This window comes from Phoca vitulina, unplaced genomic scaffold (assembly GCF_004348235.1).
Source record: "Phoca vitulina isolate PV1807 unplaced genomic scaffold, GSC_HSeal_1.0 scaffold16, whole genome shotgun sequence".
In the NCBI taxonomy this organism is placed as follows: domain Eukaryota; kingdom Metazoa; phylum Chordata; class Mammalia; order Carnivora; family Phocidae; genus Phoca; species Phoca vitulina.
In genome coordinates this window covers 29,518,102-29,540,795 of record NW_022589719.1, presented here as the reverse complement: position 1 = coordinate 29,540,795, position 22,694 = coordinate 29,518,102, and the positions used below count along the sequence as shown (strand labels likewise).

The following is a 22,694-nucleotide window of genomic DNA, read 5'->3' as shown; positions in this document are numbered from 1 at the left end:
CATGTTAACAATCATCCTCCAAGCATATGAGCCACTAATCTACATCTGAAGGATCTCATGACTAAAGTTTACTAGACAGTAGTAAATGACCCCTCAAGGTCCTGGAAACCTTAGAGACTTACGCTCTCCCTATCCCCCTCCCAACTTAAAAGTATATAATCAGTCACTCCTCACAACCCCAGTGCAGCTCTTTCTGCCCACGGGTCCTGTCCCTGTGCTTTAATAAAACCTTTTTTTTTTTTTTGCACAGTAGACGTCTCAAGAATTCTTTCTTGACCGTTCGCTCCAGGACCCCAACATTTCACATCAGTGAACATATTCCCTGGTTTCAATTTTCACAACAAACCCTATGAGGGAGTTGTACTATTATCATCCTCACTGGGGAAGAGGAAATAGGCATAGAGAGGGTGTTGAGCAGAGTACACAGCCAGTAAGTGAGATAGCTGGAACTTGATCTAGACAGACTGGCTGTTCTAGGGGCTCTTCAAGAGGTGCACGTGAGCTCCTCATATAGTTACCACACTCCCTCTCTGCAAGGGAGAGGAGAGGTCCTGAGTTGGCAGGCTGGGGAGAGAGCAAAGCCTAAACAAAGTGCCAGCTTATGACTGGGAGAACACCTACAGCCCAGCCAGCCCAGTTTATTTTGGGCTTTTTCTCCTTCCCTTTACTTCCTTTTCCTCTCTTAGGAGTTTTCCCTCCCTCCCTCCTCATTCTCTCTCTCAGGCTCCCACCCACTGTGGAGCCCACGAGGGGCTTGAACTCACGCCCCTGAGATTGAAACCTGAGCTGAGATCAGACTCCCAGCCTTAACCGACTGAGCCACCCAGGTGCCCCTGCCTCCTTTCTTTCCGTCTTCTTACCGCTTTCCCCTTCCCTTCTCTCCTTTAACTGCTTTTTCCATTGTCACTGTTTGTTTACTTGTTTGTTTATTTATTTAATATCGTCACTATTTATTGATGAAAATGTTTCCTAGTGCTTCATTTTTTAAAACCTCCTGAGTTGAACACTGAATTTTTGGCTTTCGGAAAAATAATTAAATCCAATTGTGAATAGCCGCAGCTAGCTTTAGTTTGTGTCTTAAAAGCCCTTTGAGGGAAAACAAGGTTTTGTTGAGGCCGGTCGGATTCTCGTTGTCACCGTCGCAGTCCTGCTCTGGGATCCCGACGCGGTCCGGAACCAATGTATGAGGGTCGCGGACGTCGCCGGACGGGTTTTCCTGAGAAGCCTAGGCGCTGGTTCCTTTTGGGTTTCCCGTCAGCGCGCATGCGCTGCCTGCGCTTCGCCGCTCCCGCCTCGGGCTCGGGCTAGGGCTCCGGGATGTCCGCGTTGTGCGACCCTCCCGGGGCCCCAGGGCCTCCCGGTCCTGCCCCGGCCACCCACGGTCCCGCGCCGCTCAGGTAGTCAGAGCCCCTGGCATCTTCCCCCATCGCGCGGCCCTGCGCCGATCCCCAGCCTTCTCGGCAGAAACCCGGATCCTACCTCGAGAACTCGCGTCAGGGTTCTCAGAGATTCCTGCTCGGGTCTTCCCAGAACTCAGGGACTGCTTCACCAAAACTCTGGGCTCCAGTGCCCGCACTCCTAAGATCTCGGTCCTGCCTCCTTCTAACCGAAACGCCTAGTTACCCCAGATCCCGGCCTTGTTTTCCCAAGAGTTGGGGATATCAGAACTCTTGGGAACCCAGCCGTCCTGCCCCTTTTAGACCCGAGAGAACCCAGGGTCCCCTGACTTTATGGAGACTCCCTGGGAACCCAGTCCCGGAAACCCACAAAATGCTTCCCTCTAGCCTTTGCCTTGCCCTCCAACTAAGCTACTCTCTCTCACCTTAGGGTGGTTTATTTGTTTATTTATTTATTTAAGGAATCAGAGAGGGCACAGTTGGAGCCCTATCAGCCCCTAGAGGATGCGGTCTTCTTTGGCAGAAAAGGCAGACATTACCTTGTCTGTATCCTGGGACACTGTGATTCCTAGGCACCAGGAGGATGCCCGGAGTTGGTTGTTGATGTGTTCAAGTGGTGGGTGGTTAGGATGCTTGCAGAATATGGGGAAGAAACAGGTACTAGGAGGCCTTAATGAGGGACAAGTTGAGTTTAGGATTTTCTTTAAGAGTATAATCCCCGCTGCTTGTGTTTTGGGGGGAGGGTAGTCAAGCTGGAAAGGTGTTTTTAAAAGCAGATGTTGTAGCCACACAAGATATATTTACTCAATTCAAAAAATACTCATGGAGTACCTCCCGTATGCCTGGCACTTCAATAGAAAGGGATTCAGTGTTGAAGAGAATAGAAATGTTTACTACCCTTTTGGAGCTTATAGTCTGATTACTTAACCTTAGTTTTCTTATCTGTAAAGTGGGATCATACCTTATTGGGCTGTTGTCTGGATTGAAATAATATACATAAAGTACTTAAAGAGTACCTGACATGAGTTAACCTAACATTGATATTATTGTTATTATTGAAAGAAAAAATATTTATTGGTGATTAGTGTGAACTTGATATGGTGCTTAAGTGTTTCATGTGCATTATCTTATGAGGGAGGTACAGTTACCCCTGTTTTACATGGAAAGAAACCAAAGCTCACGAGGGGAATGTAATGTGCCTAACATCTCCCAGCGCTCTAAGTCTGCTTCTCTTGCTTCCTTTTAGCGCTCAAGAGTTGTCCCAGGAAATCAAGGCTTTTCTGACTGGCGTGGACCCTATTCTGGGCCACCAACTCTCGGCCCGGGAACATGCTCGCTGTGGTCTTCTCCTGCTCCGCTCTTTGCCACCTGCTCGGGCTGCCGTGCTTGACCACTTGCGAGGTGTCTTTGATGAGAGTGTCCGGGCCCACCTGGCTGCCCTGGATGAAAGCCCTGTGGCTGGCCCCCCTCACCTCCGTCCACCCCCACCCTCCCATGTCCCCGCTGGGGGACCTGGTCTAGAAGATGTGGTGCAGGAAGTACAGCAGGTGCTGTCTGAGTTTATCCGGGCCAACCCGAAGGCCTGGGCACCTGTGATTAGTGCATGGTCCATTGACCTCATGGGGCAGCTGAGCAGCACATACTCAGGCCAGCACCAGCGTGTGCCCCATGCCACTGGCTCTCTCAACGAATTGCTGCAGCTGTGGATGGGCTGTCGGGCCACCCGCACATTAATGGACATCTATGTTCAGTGTCTCTCAGCTCTCATTGGTAGTTGCCCAGATGCCTGCGTGGACGCCTTGCTGGATACCTCTGTCCAGCATTCCCCACACTTCGACTGGGTTGTGGCCCACATTGGCTCCTCTTTTCCGGGCACTATCATCTCCCGAGTTCTCTCCTGTGGCCTTAAGGATTTCTGTGTTCACGGTGGGGCTGGAGGCGGAGCTGGTGGCAGTGGTGCAAGCTCTTCTCAAACCCCCTCTATAGACCCCTTCCCTGGATCTCCTGCTATCCCTGGGGAGAAACGGGTGCCCAAGATTGCCTCAGTTGTAGGCATCCTAGGGCACCTGGCCTCCCGCCACGGAGACAGCATCCGCCGGGAGCTTCTGCGAATGTTCCATGATAGCCTGGCAGGGGGCTCTGGGGGCCGGAGTGGGGACCCGTCCCTTCAGGCCACAGTCCCCTTCCTGCTGCAGCTGGCGGTCATGTCACCAGCTTTGCTGGGCACAGTCTCTGGAGAGTTGGTGGACTGCCTTAAGCCCCCAGCTGTGCTGAGTCAGCTGCAGCAACACCTGCAGGGATTCCCCCGAGAGGAGTTGGACAACATGCTGAATCTGGCTGTGCACCTGGTGAGCCAGGCCTCGGGGGCAGGTGCCTACCGCCTGTTGCAGTTCCTGGTGGACACAGCTATGCCTGCCTCAGTCATTACCACCCAAGGCCTGGCTGTGCCGGACACGGTGCGTGAGGCCTGTGACCGGCTGATCCAGCTGCTGCTGCTGCATCTGCAAAAACTGGTTCATCACCGGGGAGGGTCTCCTGGGGAAGGGGTGCTGGGCCCGCCCCCACCCCCCCGCCCTGTGCCCTTTCTAGATGCGCTAAGAAACCATGTTGGAGAGCTGTGTGGAGAGACCTTACGATTGGAACGGAAGCGCTTCCTTTGGCAACACCAGCTCCTGGGGCTGCTTTCTGTCTATACTCGGCCTAGCTGTGGACCTGAGGCCTTGGGCCATCTCCTGAGCCGGGCCCGAAGCCCTGAAGAGTTGAGTCTGGCCACCCAATTATATGCAGGGCTGGTAGTCAGCCTCTCTGGCCTCCTGCCTCTGGCTTTCCGAAGCTGCCTGGCTCGGGTGCATGCAGGGACTCTGCAGCCTCCCTTCACTGCCCGGTTCCTGCGCAACTTGGCACTGCTCGTGGGGTGGGAACAGCAGGGTGGTGAGGGCCCTGCAGCCCTAGGGGCCCGGTTTGGGGAGTCTGCATCAGCCCATTTGTCTGACCTGGCTCCTCTCCTGCTACATCCTGAGGAGGAAGTAGCTGAAGCTGCTGCCTCCCTCCTGGCCATTTGTCCCTTTCCTCAAGAAGCCCTGTCCCCCTCCCAACTCCTGGGACTGGTGAGAGCTGGAGTACATCGCTTCTTTGCGTCTCTGAGGCTGCATGGCCCCCCAGGGGTGGCTTCGGCCTCTCAGCTTCTTACCCGCCTCTCTCAGACCTCTCCAGCTGGGCTCAAGGCTGTTTTGCAGCTGCTAGTTGAGGGAGCCTTACATCGGGGCAACGCAGAACTGTTTGGAGGGGAAGTGGATAGGGACAATGAGACTCTTTCAGTTGTCTCAGCTCCTTTGGCTTCTGCCTCCCTGTTGGACACAAACAGGCGGCACACTGCAGCTGTGCCAGGGCCTGGAGGGATTTGGTCAGTTTTCCACGCTGGAGTCATCGGTCGTGGCCTCAAGCCACCCAAGTTTGTCCGGTCACGCAATCAGCAGGAAGTGGTCTATAACACCCAGAGCCTCCTCAGCCTCCTGGTGCACTGCTGCAGTGCCCCTGGGGGTACGGAATGTGGGGGCTGCTGGGGGGCTCCCACCCTGAGCCCTGAGGCAGCCAAAGCGGTGGCAGTGACCTTGGTGGAGAGTGTGTGTCCTGATGCAGCTGGTGCTGAGCTAGCCTGGCCCCCTGAGGAGCACGCCCGGGCCACCGTGGAGCGGGATCTCCGCATTGGCCGGCGCTTCCGGGAACAGCCCTTGCTCTTTGAGCTGTTAAAGCTGGTGGCGGCTGCTCCCCCAGCCCTGTGCTACTGTTCCGTGCTCCTGCGGGGGCTACTAGCCGCCCTTCTGGGTCATTGGGAAGCCTCTCGCCACCCTGATACAGCTCACTCTCCCTGGCATCTGGAGGCATCCTGCACCCTGGTAGCTGTCATGGCAGAGGGAAGCCTCCTGCCACCAGCCCTGGGTAATATGCACGAGGTATTTAGCCAACTGGCACCTTTTGAAGTGCGTCTGCTGCTGCTCAGTGTCTGGGGCTTTCTCCGGGAGCATGGGCCATTGCCCCAGAAGTTCATCTTCCAGTCAGAGCGTGGCCGCTTCATCCGGGACTTCTCCAGGGAGGGCGGGGGTGAGGGTGGACCCCATCTCGCTGTGCTGCACAGTGTCCTCCACCGCAACATTGACCGCCTGGGCCTTTTCTCTGGCCGTTTCCAGGCACCTTCACCGTCCACTCTCCTTCGGCAGGGCACATAGCCTTTTCCAAGCTTCGGAAGCCAAGGGAGGTTGAGCGGTGAGAGAGCTAGGGAGCTAAGGTGCTGCAGAAAGGTGGAGGATTCTCTTCTAAAACCTTGGCCTAAAGAGCGCTGTCACTTTTTTCCTCCCCCATCTTTTTTTTCTAAATAAAATTTGCCGAGTTGAGAAAAGCAGAGTCCAGTGCCTCTGTCTGATGCTGAGAGCTGGCAAAGTCGGACAGCATCTGGCTCTGGACAATCCCGCCCCCGCCCTCAGGCCACGCCCCTAGACCCGCCTGCCGCGGGCATTTGTTGTGCGCGCTCTGCCAATGGGACAGCCGCCCGGCGCTCTCCGGTCGAGCCAATCAGAAAGCCGGAAGGGGCGGGCGCTAAGATACGTGGCTCAACGCGCGCGGGGGGAGGGGAGCCTCGGGGTCAAGGAGCAAACCCGGCACAAGATGGCGGCGGTAGCGGCAGTGGCGGCGCGTAGGAGGCGGTGAGGAGCCCGGAACCCGGGGGCACGGCCGGGAGGCCCCCAGGCCCCCCAAACCCCATATCTCTCCTTCCTGTGTGTCCTCCTGAGACTCTGTTATCCCCCGGCCTCGTGAGCAGCCTTTGTCCCTCTGGAGGCGGCCTCAGGCTTCCCCGGTTTCCTCGCGGTACATCCGCGCGGCGTTGGGGGCCCTTGCTTCTGGGGCTCCCAGCTCCAGCCCGGCGGCTCAAGAGGGCCGCAACCGTTCGTTCTTATTGGCCTTGGCGGCTCGCGGCGGTTAACGCTGCCGCCTCCTTCCTGCAGTGTGCGGGCCATCCGGGCGGGGGACTAGACGCGGCCGGGCCTCCGGGAACGCAGTCCACTGTCCTGCGGGCCCCTCAGCCGGGAAGCCCCGCGGCCTGCTATCCCGCCTGCACTACCCTTCTTGCCCTACCCCCCGCCTCCCCCCAAGAGTCCCGGACCCTGCCCTGCCCTTGTCTTCACGTGGACACCAACCATGGCTTGTTCGGTGTTCACGGTCGCTGGGCACGGCTGGGGCAGGATCCCGTAAGTTCACCGTCTGCCTGGATGATGGTGCTCAAACACAACATGCAGTCGAATGTTTTGGTCTGCGCTCTCGAGTTTCTATTACCGAAAAGCAAAAAAACAGAAAACGGTTCGAAACAATCACCAGCGCCACAAAACGTTTACCTGGACATAACGGATGTACTGGGGTGGGAGAGGCATGTACTGTCACCAGCAGTGAAAAAAAGATTGGACTGTAAACTCAACTCTCTGGAAGCCTGTGATCGAAACAATAAACGGGTGCACCTTACCCTGTGGCTCATTCCTGACATTGGCTTGTGACCACCTCTTGCTCTCGGGCGTTCAAGGCATCCCTGAGTTCCTAGGGCCTTCCAACAGGTCACATCTGAAAGATCTTTTAGAAATCCTGTCCTCATTGGCATTTCTCCCAAGCCCATTGCATAGATTGTGCAAATACGACTCCAGAGGGTATTTAACTCACTTTACTTCTGATTACTGCTGCTTTGGGCAGGTGGACATGGAGTCAGTGGTGCAGGGTGCCTGCTGCAGTCACTCCTCAGGATCTGGGCCACAAGCCTTGCTGTTGAGTTTTCTGGTAGCATTTCTTGTGCTTGTTTTGCTACTAATTATTCCTGCTTGGCCTATCAAAAGACAGTGCCTGGTGTTTTCATCACTTTTCTGTGTGCCCTGGCTTGCTTTGCACATTCTTCTGGAACTGGAGGGCTTACTGTGTTCTGCCATCTCCCTTCTGGTGAATTTTCCTTACCTTTAGCTTTCAGGCAGATGCTGAGGCTAATGCTGGGTACAATGTATATAGTCTCTAGTTAGCAGTTTGCAAAGTTTTAAGACTTAGAAGAAGAGAAGCCTGTGTTTGTTTTGTCTCCTATTTGGGACACTTTAAGAGTGTGCTCCTGGACAACCCACATCAGTCGCTGGGAAAGCGTGTTTAAAATGCAGATTCTCCCAGGGTTCGGGAATCTACGTTTACTAAACACTGCAGGTAATTCTTAACAGACAATGAAGTTTGAGAACCTCTGTTTAGGATTTACTGAGAATGGATGAATGTATCTTTTAAACTAACTTGTTTAGCCAATTAGTCCCTTGTCTGTCATTTGATAGCACCTTGGGGAAGTAACAGTTTATGGTAACCTTGGGGTAATGGTCCTCAGTGAGGCAGGCCCTGCTGGTAGGTAGCGTGCTGTATTGTGTATCATGAAGTTATGTGGGCCCCGGAGTCAGGCAGAGCTGAGTTCAATCCCAGTTTCACCCCTTTTAGCAGTTCAGTTTTGGATGGATTATTGAACCTTTTATGCTTCGATTTTCCCATCTGGGAAAAACCCCAACCCTACATTCACCAAGAAAACAATGAAAGAAATGAAAAAGAGGTAGTATGTATCAAGAAGTGGTTTTGAGTGATGGTTGCCCATTAGAGTTGTTTTGAGGAGATTTTAAAAACTCTGATGCCCAGGCCCCGCTTCGTGCCAGTTCGATCAGAATCTCTGGGGGTGAGATTGGCACTTTTAAAAACTTCAGGCTGAGTTGAAAACTAGGGATATAGGCAGCTAGCCCGGCCCCTGGGGGTATGTTAGGATTCAGTACATGTGGCTGTTGTTACTCTTTTCAGGCTTAGGTCATGGTAGTGGCGACTTATTTTGAAGATCTAGGAGTGGAGGTCAGAGGAGCAGGATGCCTAGGGTGCTAGGGATGTTGGGACTCTGGGTATTGTGACAACAGGCTAGCTGAGGGTACATCTTTAACTTTTCCACCGTAGCTCCACCTAATGCCTTCCCCATGGAAAGGCATGGCTCGCTTTGTTTCTCTCTTCCTCACATGGTGCCACCACTTCCCCTGGGACTGGCTGTTAACTGCTCCTTTCCTCTGAGAAGCTGATGTAACCAGAGTCAATACCAGGGCCTCTGAAGGCCAAAGATCCTTTGTCCACTCCCCTGCCTTTTGAAGGGAAGGTGTGAGTGAGCCAACTCCTCAGGCCTGACATTTCACCCCATGTCCACTGTGCCTTCTCTTCTATTTGACCAGACTCTATTTTTCTCCCCTTTTAGGGTTGTGGTGGGAAGGGGCCTTTCCCTGTGAAGGTGGGGCCTTTTCTGATCTCTGTGCTGATTGTTCCCTCTTTGTCTTTTTTTCCTCCTTAGGTCTGGGAGAGGTTTGGTACTCGCTTGTTTAGGGGTCTGCCTGGGAGTTACCCTTGCTGTGGATAGAAGCAACTTTAAGACCTGTGAAGAGAGTTCCTTCTGCAAGTATGATATTTCTTGGAGAGTGGGATGGAAAATAGGGTACTGTGGGAGGTGCTGTGGCAGATGGGGGGTAGCCTGGGGACATTGCAGGTGGTAGAGGGACCTAGGAACATTGGGGAACCTTCCCTCCTTCCCATTTCACTTGGCAGGAGGCAACGAAGCATGCGGCCAGGCCTCTCTCCGTACCGAGCCTTGCTGGACTCTCTACATCTTGGTCCTGATGCCCTCACAGTTCATCTGATCAACGAGGTCACCAAGGTCAGGGGAGAAAAGGAGGAGCCTGGTGGGGGTGGGGAAATGGCTAAGGGGTAATTCGGCAAAGGTGAACCTGTAGCCAACATTCTATCCCAGCCGTCTTGGGATTTTGTGAGGAATTCGGATCTCAGATCCCTTAGGTAAGGGGCTAGAAGGAGGAGACCCCTCAGGAGGGAGTGGGTTCAGAGGGCATTCCATGGTGTAGCCCTCTCCCTTCTCCAGATCCAAACCTCTGCCCCCACAGGTAGTGCTGGTGCTGGAGCTCCAGGGGCTTCAAAAGAATATGACCCGGATCAGGATTGATGAACTGGAGCCCCGGCGGCCCCGATACCGGGTGCCAGATGTATTGGTGGCCGATCCCCCCACATCTCGGTAAATTTTTCCTGAGAAACCTATCCATTTCCCTGCTCCTTTTGTCCTTCCCGATTAACCTTTATTTGGCTGATTTTTTTTCCCACTTTGGGGTAACAGCTGACTAGCATCTCGTCACTCTCCTAACCTTGCTCCATTTCTCCCTCTGTTTCACGCATTTTCTCTTCTGCCCTTTTTCTTCTTTCATTCTGCAAACAGATACTGCTTCCAGTTCTGTGCCAGGCCTGGGGTAGGGGCTGGCAATGCAAGAGTAGATAAACAAGGCCCCAGGTCTTGCCCTCCAGTGTTAGTGTCTCTGTGGTTGGTTCCTCCCGTCCTTTCCCTTCCCCTTACTTTTCTCTTTTTCTTTGTTTTTCTTCAGATACTCATGATATGATTACTCAAATTCTTGAATCATGACACAGTGTCATTATATTCCATGCATGGCTCTCTCTCCTCTCTCTCTCTCTCTTTTTTTTAAGTTTGTTTATTTATTTTTTTTTAGTAATATCTGCACCCGACGTGGGGCTCAAACCCACAACCCCGAGGTCAAGAGTCACATGCTCTGCTGACTGAGCCAGCCCAGCACCCCATGAATGGCTCTCTATTAAGTACTTACTTACTTACTTACTTAATTTTTTAAAGAAGATTTTATTTATTTATTTGACAGAGAGAGAGAGAGCACAAGCAGGCAGAGTGGCAGGCAGATGGAGAGGGAGAAACAGGCTCTCCGCTGAGCAGGGAGCCGGATGTGGGGCTCAATCCCAAGACCCCAGGATCATGACCTGAGCCGAATGCAGCCGCTTAACGGACTGAGCCACCCAGGCGCCCCTATTAAGTACTTAATTTAAAAAATGATATAATAAGGGGCGCCTGGGTGGCTCAGTTGTTAAGCATCTGCCTTCAGCTCAGGTCATGATCCCAGGGTCCTGGGATCGAGCCCCGCATCGGGCTCCCTGCTCTGCGGGAAGCCTGCTTCTCCCTCTCCCACTCTCCCTGCTTGTGTTCCCCCTCTCGCTGTCTCTCTCTCTCTCTGTCAAATAAATAAATAAAAATCTTAAAAAAGAAAATCTATAGAAAACGATATGATAAACCCTCTTCCCTGTATACCCTTTACCCAGCCCAACCATTTACTTGTCACTATCCTGTGGTCCTGACCGCCCCCAGAGGTGATTGTTACTCTGAAGTTCATCATTCCCTTGTCTTGTTCTTACAGTTGTATCACGTGTATGCACATAAGAACAGATATACACAAACGTATTTGTGTTTGTGTGCCTAAGCCATAAACTAGGTGTGTTTGGTTTTGAGTGTTACAGGTAAGTATCCTAGTGAATGTGGGCTTCTGGAACTTCTGTTTTTGACATAACTTTATATAACTCTGTTGCATGTAGCTTTAGAAATTCATTTTTACTGCCATATATATTCATACGGTGCCCCATGGTGTTAGCATTTTCGAAGTTGTGTTTATTATTAATTTTTTATTTATTTTATTTTATTTTATTTTATTTTTTTTTTTAAAGATTTTATTTATTTATTTGACAGAGAGAGACACAGCGAAAGCAGGAACGCAAGCAGGGGGAGTGGGAGAGGGAGAAGCAGGCTTCCCGCCGAGCAGGGAGCCCGATGCGGGACTCGATCCCAGGACCCTGGGATCATGACCTGAGCCGAAGGCAGACGCTTAACGACTGAGCCACCCAGGCGCCCTATTATTAATTTTTTAATATAATTTTTAATTTTTATATTTCTTATATTTTATATAATCTTTTTTTTTTTAAAGATTTTATTTATTTATTTGAGAGCGAGAATGAGAGATAGCATGAGAGGGAAGAGGGTCAGAGGGAGAAGCAGACCCCCAGCTGAGCAGGGAGCCCGATGCGGGACTCGATCCCGGGACTCCAGGATCATGACCTGAACCGAAGGCAGTCGCTTAACCAACTGAGCCACCCAGGCGCCCTATTTTATATAATCTTATATTTTTAATTTAACTTTAATTTTTTATATACTTTTTACAAAATATTTATTTATTTGACAGAGAACAAGCAGGGGGAGTTGCAGGCAGAAGAAGAGGGAGAGGCAGGCTCCGATGTGGGGCTTGATCCCAGGAACTTGGGATCATGACCCGAGCCAAAGGAGACGCTTAACCAACTGAGCCACCCAGGCGCCCCTCTAAGTTGTGTTGAAATAATTCTTCTCTATCTCAAGGTCAGAAAAGTTTTTTTTTTTTTTTTAAAAATCTTACTTTAGGGATGCCTGGCTGGCTCAGTCAACAGAATATACAACTTTTTTTTTTTTTTAAAGATTTTATTTATTCATTCGAGACACAGATACAGAGAGAGAGAGAGAGCATGAGCAGGGGGAGAGGCAGAGGGAGAGGGAGAAGCAGGCTCCCTGCTGAGCCAGGAGCCAGACGTGGGGCTCGATCCCAGGACCCTGGGATCATGACTTGAGCCAAAGGCAGACGCTTAACCATCTAAGCCACCCAGGCGCCCCAGAACATACGACTCTTGATCTTGGGTTTGTGGGTTTGAGCCCCATGTTGGGTGTAGAGATTACTTAAAAAAAAAAAAAAAAAGAATTAAAAAATCTTACTTTAAAATGTTAAGTAATAATTTGTCTGGAGTTGATACTAGTATCTGGTATGAGGTAGGTATTTGGTACCGTTTTTTTCCTGTTCAGGAAATCTGTTTTTCTGACTTCACTATTGAATAGTGCTCTTTTCCTCACCAACCGCCATGCTACCTCTGTTACATTTCTAAGTTCTAACTATGCTTGGGTCCACTGCCAAGCTCTTCTTTGGTTCCTTTGGTGAATCTGTCCGCCCCGGCACTGTCCCCACACCACCTATAGCTCTTAGCAGTCTCCCCCCCCCCCCAAAAGTGTCATCACTACTCTTCACCCTTTGTGCTTCTTTGTATCCCTTTCGATCTCTTTCCCAGGCTTTCTGTCTCTGGCCGTGATGATAACAGCGTGGAGCTCACCGTGGCTGAGGGACCCTATAAAATCATCTTGACGGCGCGGCCATTCCGCCTGGACCTGCTAGAGGACCGCAGTCTTCTGCTCAGTGTCAATGCCCGAGGACTCTTGGATTTTGAGCACCAGAGGGCCCCCAGGGTCCCGTGAGTACAGGGGTTGGGACCGGAGAGAACCTAGTGTGCAAGAGCCCAGGGATGTGGTGGATTTGGCCCCGGGTCCCTGGGAGGAGACAGGGTGGCAGGACCACCGTAGGGGCTGGGGCTGGGAAAAGCTGCTCTCGGGGAGAGTAGGAAGCAGACCCGGGTCGCGGTTTTCTCCGTTTCCTGTACAGATCAGGAGGCAAGTCACTTTTGTCTCTGAGCTGTACCCTGGGCACCTCCTCTGGAAGGCCTGCCTGGGTCTGCCTTTCCCTCTTCCCCTTCTCACACCATCACATTTCCCAGGTTTATTTTCTTCTTTTTTTTTTTTTTGGTTTCTTTTCCGCCCCACCCCCCATCTCTGGAAGTTTGTCGACTGAAACTCACTTTTATGTTTCTGTTTTTGTGTTGGTTTTGTGCCTCCTTTTCCCCTTCCCTACCCATCTCCTCCTGCCCCAGTTTCTCGGATAAAGTTAGTCTCACGCTCGGTAGCATTTGGGATAAGATCAAGAACCTTTTCTCTAGGTAAATCCATGGCCACTGGTACTGTATCTGTTCCTCTGCCCTTACCTGCCCTTCACTCTGGCCCCCAGGGGAAGGTGCCCCAGACCTTCCTATGCCCTGCCCTTCACTCACCCTTCTTTCCCCAGATACGTGGTATCTGGTCCCTGTTCCCCTGTGGGAGCTCCCTAGGAGAAGGAAGATGAAATGCTGGGAGTCCTTAAGGAATGTAGGGTGCTTCTTGCTTTGCCAAGGGGTGGAGAGATGCCGCCTGATGCTGGGGTTTCTGGCTCTTAGCGGGAGTGCACAGAGGCCCTAGGTGGAACTGCTTGCCAGCTGCCCTTGAAAGCTTTCTTTGGCAAAACCTCTTGTTTGAGTCCCTGCATATATCTCTAGAGGCTTGACCATGGTATGACCCACTTGCCTTTGTAAAATCCTGGTGTCAGGCCAAGAGGCTGAGGCCCAGTGAGAGTAGCGGGGGCCAGATTCTCTCGGAGGCTGCAGAGCCAGCACTGACATTGCCAGTCCAGGCACTTGAACCATCCCGCCTGTCTCTTCTGGAATGCAGGCAGAGGCTAGTGATTTAGTCCTGTGTGTGGAAGGCACCTCCTGGTGGCATTCAATCATTTCCCTTTCTCATTTCTCTCCCCATCCTTTGCATATTGATCTGCTCACTGGGGTCCCTCGCCAAGCTTTAACATTCAGTCCCTTCCTCCAATGCCTTCGTTCCTTTGGACCCTTGGCTCTCTATTCCCTTACCCCTCCTTCCACTAGCCCCTCGTCCCTGCCCCCTCTGGATTGGAGCAGACAGCTCTCCTACCTTCCAGGCAAGGATCAAAAGACCCAGCTGAGGGCGATGGGGCCCAGCCCGAGGAAGCACCTGGGGATGGTGACAAGGCAAGTCAGTGGGCTGGGTGGTTGGGCACAGGGCTGGCTGGGAGGTTGGAGGGGAAAGGCCCACAGGAAACTTGAGCTCAGTCTCCCCACTGGGGACGGGATTTAGAAGAGGGTGGGGGAAGAGAGAGCTAGTGTGTGATTGGAGGTGGTCTGCTTTCCTCCTCACAGCCAGAGGAGACCCAGGGGAAAGCAGAGAAAGATGAGCCAGGAGCCTGGGAGGAGACGTTCAAAACTCACTCTGACAGCAAGCCATATGGTGAGGGACTGGGAGGGGAGAGCCTTGGGCAGGGACGCAGGGACTCCTTGTCAAACAGAAGCTTTGAAGCCCATCTTTTGCTTTCCTTCCAGGCCCCACATCTGTGGGTTTGGACTTCTCCCTGCCAGGCATGGAGCATGTGTATGGGATCCCTGAGCATGCAGACAACCTGAGGCTAAAGGTCACTGAGTGAGTCCCATGGTGACATCAAGAAATGGGGAAAGAGGGGTCGGACGTTAGGGCTGTGGGGCGGTGTCCGTGCAGTTTGGATACTCTGGACAAGCATGGATCACTTCCTGTGGCCAGATCACCTTTGGTGATCAGAAAATTCTCCTTTGAGAGGCGCCTGGGTAGCTCAGTCAGTTAAGCATCTGCCTTCAGGGACGCCTGGGTGGCTCAGTCGTTAAGAGTCTCCCTTCGGCTCAGGTCATGATCCCAGGGTCCTGGGCTCAAGCCTCGCATCAGGCTCCCTGCTCAGCGGGTAGTCTGCTTCTCCCTCTTCCTTTGCCCCTCCCCCCTGCTTGTGCTCTCTCTCTCTCTCTCTCTCTCTCTCTCATAAATAAATAAAATTAAAAAAAAAAATTCTCCTTTGAGAAAGGGCAGGGGGGCCAGTTTTTATCACTCACCTGTATCTGTGGGATGGAGGTTGTGGGTGCTACAGCCTAGGGCCAGCCTGTCTGTCTGCCTGCAGGGGTGGGGAGCCGTATCGCCTCTACAATTTGGATGTATTCCAGTACGAGCTGTACAACCCCATGGCCCTGTATGGGTCTGTGCCTGTGCTTCTGGCACACAGCCCTCATCGGGACCTGGGCATCTTCTGGCTCAATGCCGCAGAGACCTGGGTTGACATATCTTCCAACACTGCAGGGAAGGTGAGCACGCATGCGGGGAGGAGTAAGAGAGTGAGTCTTCAGGCCTGAGGCAAATGCGTGTGCTAGGGGCGTTTACTTTGAAGAGGCCGGCTGGAGGCTCTCAGGGATACTGTTTGGGGACTGGGTGGGAGAAGGGGCCCTGAGCCTTGGGAGCAACATTTGAGTTCCCTGGTCCTTCCCAGAAAACACACACTCATGGAGAAAATATTGCTTCTTCTGCATCTGTTGTCAGTACATTTGTTAGTGACCATTTGTCAGGTACTAGACACTCTTGGAGGTGCTGGGGATATATTGCTCATTGAGGTAGGAAAGGCTCTTACTCTCAGGGTGGAAGACAGATGTTAAACAGGTAAGAAGACGGGGTGAGTTCCGCAGCGGTAAGTGTTGAGAAAGAAATGCGGTGATCACATGGTGGGGACGGAGACAGTGCTGTTTGAGATGACGTGGTCCAGAAAAGCCTCACTGAGGAGGTGATACCTGATCTCAGCCCTGACTGACTCCTTAGGACCCAGCTGTGTGAGGACTCTGAAGAGAACATTGCTGCTTTGTCTCTAGGTCAGGGAAGAAGAGGGTGGGTGTCGGACCTGTGTCTCTGGTCCCCTCTGTAGACCCTGTTTGGGAAGATGCTAGACTACCTGCAAGGCTCTGGGGAGACCCCGCAGACAGATGTCCGCTGGATGTCGGAGAGTGGCATCATTGATGTCTTCCTGCTGCTCGGGCCCTCTGTCTCTGATGTATTCCGGCAGTATGCCAGTCTCACAGGTACGTGCGTCCCCTCTCTGCCAGCCAGCAGCCTCCTCCGCTGGCCCTGTCTTCCTGAGACGGGTGACTCCGTTTTCAAAAATTCTGTGCCTCAGCCTGCTTACTAGCCCAGTACCCTTCTCTCTCTCTCTCTCTCTCTCTCTCTCCTCTCTCTCTGACAAGCCTCCCTCAATTTCTGGGTGTTCCCGATGGCCCCAGGTTGGGCCTGACCCCATTGTGACCCCCGTGCCTGCAGGGACCCAGGCATTGCCCCCGCTCTTCTCCCTCGGCTACCACCAGAGCCGCTGGAACTACCGGGATGAGGCTGATGTGTTGGAAGTCGATCAGGGCTTCGATGATCACAACCTGCCCTGCGATGTCATTTGGCTGGACATCGAGCATGCCGATGGCAAGCGGTACTTCACCTGGGACCCCAGCCGTTTCCCCCAACCCCTTACCATGCTGGAACACTTGGCCTCCAAGAGGCGGAAGGTAAGAGGGCTGTGGTCATGCTCAGTCTTCTCAGGCACAACAGCCCTGGAGAGCTCTGAGCAGCCCTGTTCCTTGCCTGCAGCTGGTGACCATTGTGGACCCCCACATCAAGGTGGATTCCGGCTACCGTGTACACGAAGAGTTGCAGAGCCGGGGTCTGTATGTGAAAACCCGGGATGGCTCTGACTACGAGGGCTGGTGCTGGCCAGGTAGGTGGGCCCAGAATTGAGGGAGAGGCTATTGTGAGACCAGGGAGGTAGGATGGGAGCCGTTTTGCCCCTTGGAGGTTGATAGCCAGCCTTAACTTGTCCTAGGCGCTGCTGGTTACCCTGACTTTACCAATCCCACGATGAGGGCCTGGTGGGCTAACATGTTCAGCTTTGACAACTATGAGGTACGGCAGCCCCTCCCCTGCCTGCAACTGTCTGTCCCACCCTGCCTCCCTAAGTCCGTCATTCTCTGCCAGCCAGCCCTGCTGTGGTTGGTTGCCTGTATTTTTTTTTTAAGATTTATTTATTTGAGAGAGAGTGTGTGCGGGGAGGGGGTGCAGAGAGAGAAGGAGAGAAGCAGACTCCCCGCTGAGGGCAGAGCCTGACAATGGGCTTGATCCCACCACCCTGAGATCATGACTTGAGCCGGTATCAAGAGTCGGTGCTTAACTGACTGAGCCCCCCAGGCGCCCCTGGCTGCCTGTATTTATTAGGAGCATTTATCATGCTCCTCAGAGGACCCTGAGAAATGCTTTTTGGATTCTGAGGAGTTCTCTGCTCTCACAGTTTGTCTTTTTCCTCCCCTCTGTCCCATTTTCTGCCTCGTGTGCCTAGGGCTCAGCTCCCAACCTCTATGTCTGGAATGACATGAACGAACCGTCTGTGTTCAATGGTCCAGAGGTTACCATGCTCAAGGATGCCCAACATCATGGGGGCTGGGAGCACCGAGACGTGCATAACATCTATGGCTTCTACGTGGTAAGAGGCTGAGTGAGGAGAGCCTGTGGGCTGGGTAACTTACACGGGACAGCAGCCTTTTGTTCCTCACTACCCCTTCTCTCCTGTGTCCACCCAGCACATGGCAACGGCAGACGGGTTGGTGCTGCGCTCTGGGGGCCTAGAGCGCCCTTTTGTCCTGAGCAGGGCTTTCTTCGCTGGCTCCCAGCGCTTTGGTAAGATTTGGAGAATAGAGCTGTGACAGAGGGTGTGAAGGCCAGATGGGAAGAGTGGTGCACCAAGGCCTGCTTCTCGGAGAAATGTGTCCACGCGGCTGTCCTCCGGGAGCAGCAGGCTGCATCTCCGTCCCCCCCTCAATCTGCGCACTTTAAGGGGATCCAGGGACGGGGGAGGACCAGTCCCCTTTCAAGTGCTGTTGTGAATTCTGCCACCTTGGACAGGACCCCGGGGGCCCTAGAACAGATGTGGCAGGTCATAGGAGTTGGCTATATGAAAAGCAGAGCCCCTCCACTGTTGGCAAGCTCCATCTCCCTCATCTTCCCTTAGGAGCTGTGTGGACAGGGGACAACACTGCTGAGTGGGACCATTTGAAGATCTCTATTCCTATGTGTCTCAGCTTGGGGCTGGTGGGACTTTCCTTCTGTGGAGGTGAGAGGGGGAGGAATTGGGGGTCTTGGTTTGGTGGGAGAGGAGCTGGGTAGAGGGCACAGGACCCAGGCACAAACAGAGAGCTGAGAGTCTAGGGTGGGACCTGGGGGAGTTCCTTAGGTAGCAGCCCTCTTTTCACCCTCTTTTCCAACCTCTTTCCTCCCTCCCCTCTCCCAGCGGATGTGGGCGGCTTCTTCAAAAATCCAGAGCCAGAGCTGCTTGTGCGCTGGTACCAGATGGGAGCCTACCAGCCATTCTTCCGGGCACATGCACACTTGGACACTGGGCGGCGAGAGCCCTGGCTCTTACCAGCTCAGTACCATGACATCATCCGAGATGCCTTGGGCCAGCGGTACTCCTTGCTGCCCTTCTGGTACACTCTTTTCTATCAGGCCCACCGTGAAGGCATTCCTGTCATGAGGTGAGGCATTGAGCTGGGTCTGCGTAGAGTGGGCTGAGGTGGCTGAGGGACAGTGGGGAACTGGGCTCCATCTCTGGGCCTCTTTTGCCACTCACCAGGGCCTTGTAAAGGAGGGAAATTCTGGCTGCAAGGTCAAGAGTAAGAAGAGACTAAGTAGCAGTAGCAGTAAACATTGCTGCCAGGCATTGTTCATCACTGTCCCCAGAGCCTGAAACAAGGCAGACAAGTATCCTTCCATCCTTGGGAGTAAGACAGACAGACATGTACACAAATATGCAAATAAGAAAATTGCCGGGGCGCGTGGGTGGCTCAGTCGTTAAGCGTCTGCCTTCGGCTCAGGTCATGATCCCAGGGTCCTGGGATCGAGCCCCGCATCGGGCTCCCTGCTCAGCGGGAAGCCTCCTTCTCCCTCTCCCACTCCCCCTGCTTGTGTTCCCTCTCTCGCTCGCTCTCTCTCTCTCTGTCAAATAAATAAATAAATATCTTTAAAAAAAAAATTTAAAAAAAAATTGCCAACAATGATAAGCTCTTTGAATAGGGTAATGTAATTTAGTTCTACAAATGGCCTTTTTAAGAAGAAGGATATGTGAGCGGCACCTGGGTGGCTCATTCGGTTAAGCGTCCGACTTTTGATCTCAGCTCAGGTCTTGATCTCAGGATCATGAGTTCAAGCCCCATATTGGGCTCCATGCTGGGTGTAGGGCCTACTTAAAAAAAGGGCATGTGAGATGAGGCCTGACTAAGGAGGAAGATGGACTTTTGTGATCTAGAGGAAGAAAGTTTTCAGCACAGGAGATTGCAAGTGCAGACATCCTAAAGTGGAAATGAGTTTGTTGTGTTCCAGGAATAGAAAGACCAGTGTGTCTCAGGGTAAGGACCCAGAGGGAGAGGTAGGAGATGCCGTAGGAGAGGAAAATTCGACCTGATGCAGGATAATGAAATGGCCACTGGTATGTTGCCGTGTGGAATAGTTTCAGGAGGAGGCTGGGGAGGAGGAGGCAAGGAGATGGATTAGAAAGTTCAGTGACTAGACCAAGGGTAGGTTGTGTAGCTGAGGCCTACCGCGCAGTTGGGCTGTCTGGCGCAAGCTCCTGGCTTGTACCCTGTGCTGTTCTTATCTCTGGTTCCTGGGCTAGCATCTTTGACCTCTGCCAAGACAGCAGGTGTCTTCCCTTGTTTTCTTGCTTCCTTCCTAGGCCCCTGTGGGTACATTATCCTCAGGATGTGACCACCTTCAGTATAGACGATCAGTTCCTGCTTGGTGAGAAATGGAGGGGACAGTTGCTGGTGGGTTGGGATAGGGCTGAGAAGAAGTAAGCACCTGTGGGAGAGATGTCTGTGGATGCCCAGGGAGGGAGGAGTGAGTGAGGCCGGTGGCACAAGGCGGCAGGCATTTTGGTGCTCCCTGCCTGGGAACTGGTCCCCTCAGTTCACAGCTGATTCTGGTGTGTTTTAGGGGATGCATTATTGGTTCACCCTGTATCAGATTCCGGGGCTCATGGTGTGCAGGTCTATCTGCCTGGCCAAGGGGAGGTGAGTTAAGGAAGAAAGGGTGTGGTGGGGAAAGGTGGTGAAGGCCAACAAGGGTAAATAGGATGGGGGCCATGTGCAGTGACTTACTGTGTGTTCTGCCACCCACAGGTGTGGTATGACATTCAGAGCTACCAGAAGCATTATGGTCCCCAGACCCTGTACCTGCCTGTAACCCTGAGCAGTGTGAGTATGCCTGGCCCAGCTGCCAGCTCCATCTGCCTGTCAGTTTCCGGAAGGGGAGAGTGTGTGCTTTGGGGTCCAGTACGTAAGTGGGCACAGAGGGGCAAGAGCAAAAGACACTGCCGGGCCCAAGATTGGACAGTGGGGCAACTTCATCCCCTGCTCTTGCCCTAGATCCCTGTGTTCCAGCGTGGAGGGACAATTATCCCTCGGTGGATGCGAGTGCGGCGCTCTTCTGACTGTATGAAGGATGACCCCATCACTCTTTTCGTTGCTCTCAGTCCCCAGGTGAGCGCGTGGGCAGGGAGCCCCCTCAGCCCTCTGCCTGCCTTCCCGGGATTCAGTCCCTGGGGGGAGTGCCCCCCACTCCCTCTTGGGCTCAGGCTCTCCCCTATCCCACTTCCCGCTCAGGGTACGGCCCAAGGAGAGCTCTTTCTAGATGATGGGCACACATTCAACTATCAGACTCGCCATGAGTTCCTGTTGCGTCGGTTCTCGTACTCTGGCAACAGCCTTGTCTCCAGGTAAGGAAGTGCTCATTCGTCCTTGGTAGCCTCAGGGATGCTCACAGTGCACTGTGCTCTTTTCTTGCATATGACCTTGCTCTGGGTCTCCTCCTTCCTTCTACTCTGACATCTTTCTCTCTGACAGGCATCTGTTTTTGTTCCCTCTAGCTCAGCAGACCCCAAAGGCCACTTTGAGACACCAATCTGGATTGAGCGGGTGGTGATAATAGGGGCCGGAAAGCCAGCAGCCGTGGTCCTCCAGACAAAAGGTGAGGGGTGAGACTGGCCCCCAGGCGGGGGAAAGAGGGGAAGTAGGGGCAGGGCTGGGACACCTTGCCTGTAGGAAAGCAGTTGCTATGCCGTAGCCTGTTGCTGTGACCACGGAACGCTTTCTTTTTCTCCACCAGGATCTCCTGAAAGCCGCCTGTCCTTCCAACATGACCCTGAGACCTCTGTGTTGATCCTGCGCAAGCCTGGCGTCAACGTGGCATCCGACTGGAGCATTCACCTGCGATAACACAAGGGATGTTGGGGGGTGGGAGGGGTGCAGTGGTGACGAGAGTTCCTCTTCCTTCTGCCTTGGAGTTTGACCCTCCCCAGACTTCACCTTTCTTATCTGAAGACTCAAATTCTGCCAACATCTGGGCAGGATGAGAAGCTGTCCCTGCACTCTGAATTCCTCCTGTGACCTCCTGACCTCTGCCACCCCGCTGACACCAAGTCTCCCATCGTCCCTCAACACTCTGTTGCTCTAACTGGAGCACATTCACCTGTGAAGACCTGGGGACCATGAGGCCCTTGCTTTCCCTTCTTTTTCCTTTCTTTTGGGGGCCCCGAATCTCCTCTAGACCCTCTTCATTCATACCTCTTGTGTGTTGATGCCATTTCTTGGAAGAAGAAGAGGGCAGTGAGCTTTAGGGCTCCTTTTCTCCTTCCCCTTCCCTCCCCACCAAACTGCTCTCCCCCTTTTATTTCTTTCTCCCGATTCTTCTCTGTCAGCCCTCCCCTTTTTATGCCCCACTGATACACTGGGACCACCCCTTACCTGATAAGGGATGAATGGATCAAAGGAGTGAGGTTGCTGGAGAACATCCTCTTCCCTGTTGCCCCAACCTTTCCTCTCCCCGATTGCTTCTAGAGCTGCTGCAGTTCTGACAGGGGCAGTTCTATCTTCCCTGTCCTTTGGGGGAAAGAAGTTTCCACTCTTCCTTAAGAGAGGATGGGCATTAAACTTCTTTTGCCCACTTTTTGTCCCCTCGGGGGGCATTCAAGATGGAGAAATCAGTTGTGGTTTCATCAAATCATGGTCACCTGTATTTATTGCTGGGAGAAGGCTGAGGGTGGGGGGAGATGATCATGTGTGCCCAGGGTTAGCTTGAAGCCCTGGGTGGGGGGTGGGGGAGGACTAACTGGGGACAAGGGGGAATATTTGTGGCAATTTTTTTTACTTCCTCTTGGCCCCCAGCTGCGACAGGTTTTGATAAAAGGAGAAACAATAAAGAGAGAAACCAATAAATAACTGTTGGTGTCCGGATTCTGATTCTGGCCTGAACCACAGACCCTTAGAAGCCTAAGGGCCTGACATTTTCATCTAACTTCAGCATGAGCCTCATCAGTTCAGCAAAATGAATGAGTGCAAGTCTTCCTCAACTTGCTAGATGCCAATATTTTCATAGAGGAGTCCAGCAAGTTCATCAGATTTTAGCAGGCCTAGTTAATAGTGGTGACCAGAGCTGATGGGGTCTCTCTTGAATAGAAACAGCTTTATAGTCATGTTCACGTGCAAAAGGCTGCTTCTCCTTAGCATCACTTTTTAAAACTCCCCATTGTTTTGGTGACAGGAAATAGATTTCTCCATTTTGGAGACTACCAGTTTTAGAGATGATTTTACCAGAAACAAGAGGGTTGTGCTTTTTTTTTAGGGAAAATGCTCAGGAAGGCTTGTGCCTGTGAGTAGTTAGGGGATGTCTTCGTGCAATTTTCAGCTCAAATATTGACGATTTCCTGGGAGGTAGCCCACTGCTTTGGCCCCCCACTCCCTACCCTCCCCCCATACACCGCGACCCTTATTGTCATCCGTTTGAGAAACGTGGGTCAGAGGAAACGGTAC

General features: G+C 52.7%; 2 protein-coding genes across 3 annotated transcripts; both read left to right on the top strand.

Moving 5' to 3' along the window:
- Window positions 1-1,259: 1,259 nt before the first annotated feature.
- INTS5 (integrator complex subunit 5) lies at window positions 1,260-5,891 on the top strand. The gene is made up of 2 exons (XM_032415064.1): window positions 1,260-1,397; window positions 2,644-5,891. Exons 1-2 carry the CDS (start codon window positions 1,318-1,320, stop codon window positions 5,621-5,623), a joined length of 3,060 nt encoding a protein of 1,019 aa, XP_032270955.1. The 5' UTR covers window positions 1,260-1,317; the 3' UTR covers window positions 5,624-5,891.
- Window positions 5,892-6,011: 120 nt separating this feature from the next.
- Window positions 6,012-22,103, top strand: GANAB (glucosidase II alpha subunit). 2 transcript variants are annotated; one of them, XM_032414684.1, is made up of 25 exons: window positions 6,012-6,097; window positions 8,773-8,877; window positions 9,024-9,132; window positions 9,374-9,501; window positions 12,417-12,596; window positions 13,050-13,115; window positions 13,919-13,988; window positions 14,157-14,244; window positions 14,337-14,433; window positions 14,936-15,116; window positions 15,725-15,878; window positions 16,114-16,349; window positions 16,432-16,558; window positions 16,664-16,743; window positions 17,174-17,317; window positions 17,415-17,511; window positions 17,843-17,944; window positions 18,122-18,365; window positions 19,562-19,626; window positions 19,822-19,898; window positions 20,007-20,081; window positions 20,253-20,366; window positions 20,490-20,602; window positions 20,753-20,853; window positions 20,992-22,103. In XM_032414684.1, exons 1-25 carry the CDS (start codon window positions 6,060-6,062, stop codon window positions 21,099-21,101), a joined length of 2,901 nt encoding a protein of 966 aa, XP_032270575.1. In that variant the 5' UTR covers window positions 6,012-6,059; the 3' UTR covers window positions 21,102-22,103. The 2 variants fall into 2 exon arrangements, with proteins under 2 accessions (XP_032270575.1, XP_032270576.1); XM_032414685.1 differs by lacking the exon at window positions 13,050-13,115 and having other exon boundaries at window positions 6,013-6,097.
- Window positions 22,104-22,694: the final 591 nt, after the last annotated feature.

Bases quoted from the DNA above. Each gene is read 5' to 3' on its own strand.
- GANAB (XM_032414684.1), top strand. From the start codon at position 6,060: ATGGCGGCGGTAGCGGCAGTGGCGGCGCGTAGGAGGCG. The intron at 8,878-9,023 runs GTATGATATTTC...TTCACTTGGCAG, and splicing joins GAAGAGAGTTCCTTCTGCAA to GAGGCAACGAAGCATGCGGC. The intron at 14,245-14,336 runs GTGAGGGACTGG...CTTTCCTTCCAG, and splicing joins CTCTGACAGCAAGCCATATG to GCCCCACATCTGTGGGTTTG.
- INTS5 (XM_032415064.1), top strand. From the start codon at position 1,318: ATGTCCGCGTTGTGCGACCCTCCCGGGGCCCCAGGGCCTCCCGGTCCT. The intron at 1,398-2,643 runs GTAGTCAGAGCC...GCTTCCTTTTAG, and splicing joins CACGGTCCCGCGCCGCTCAG to CGCTCAAGAGTTGTCCCAGG.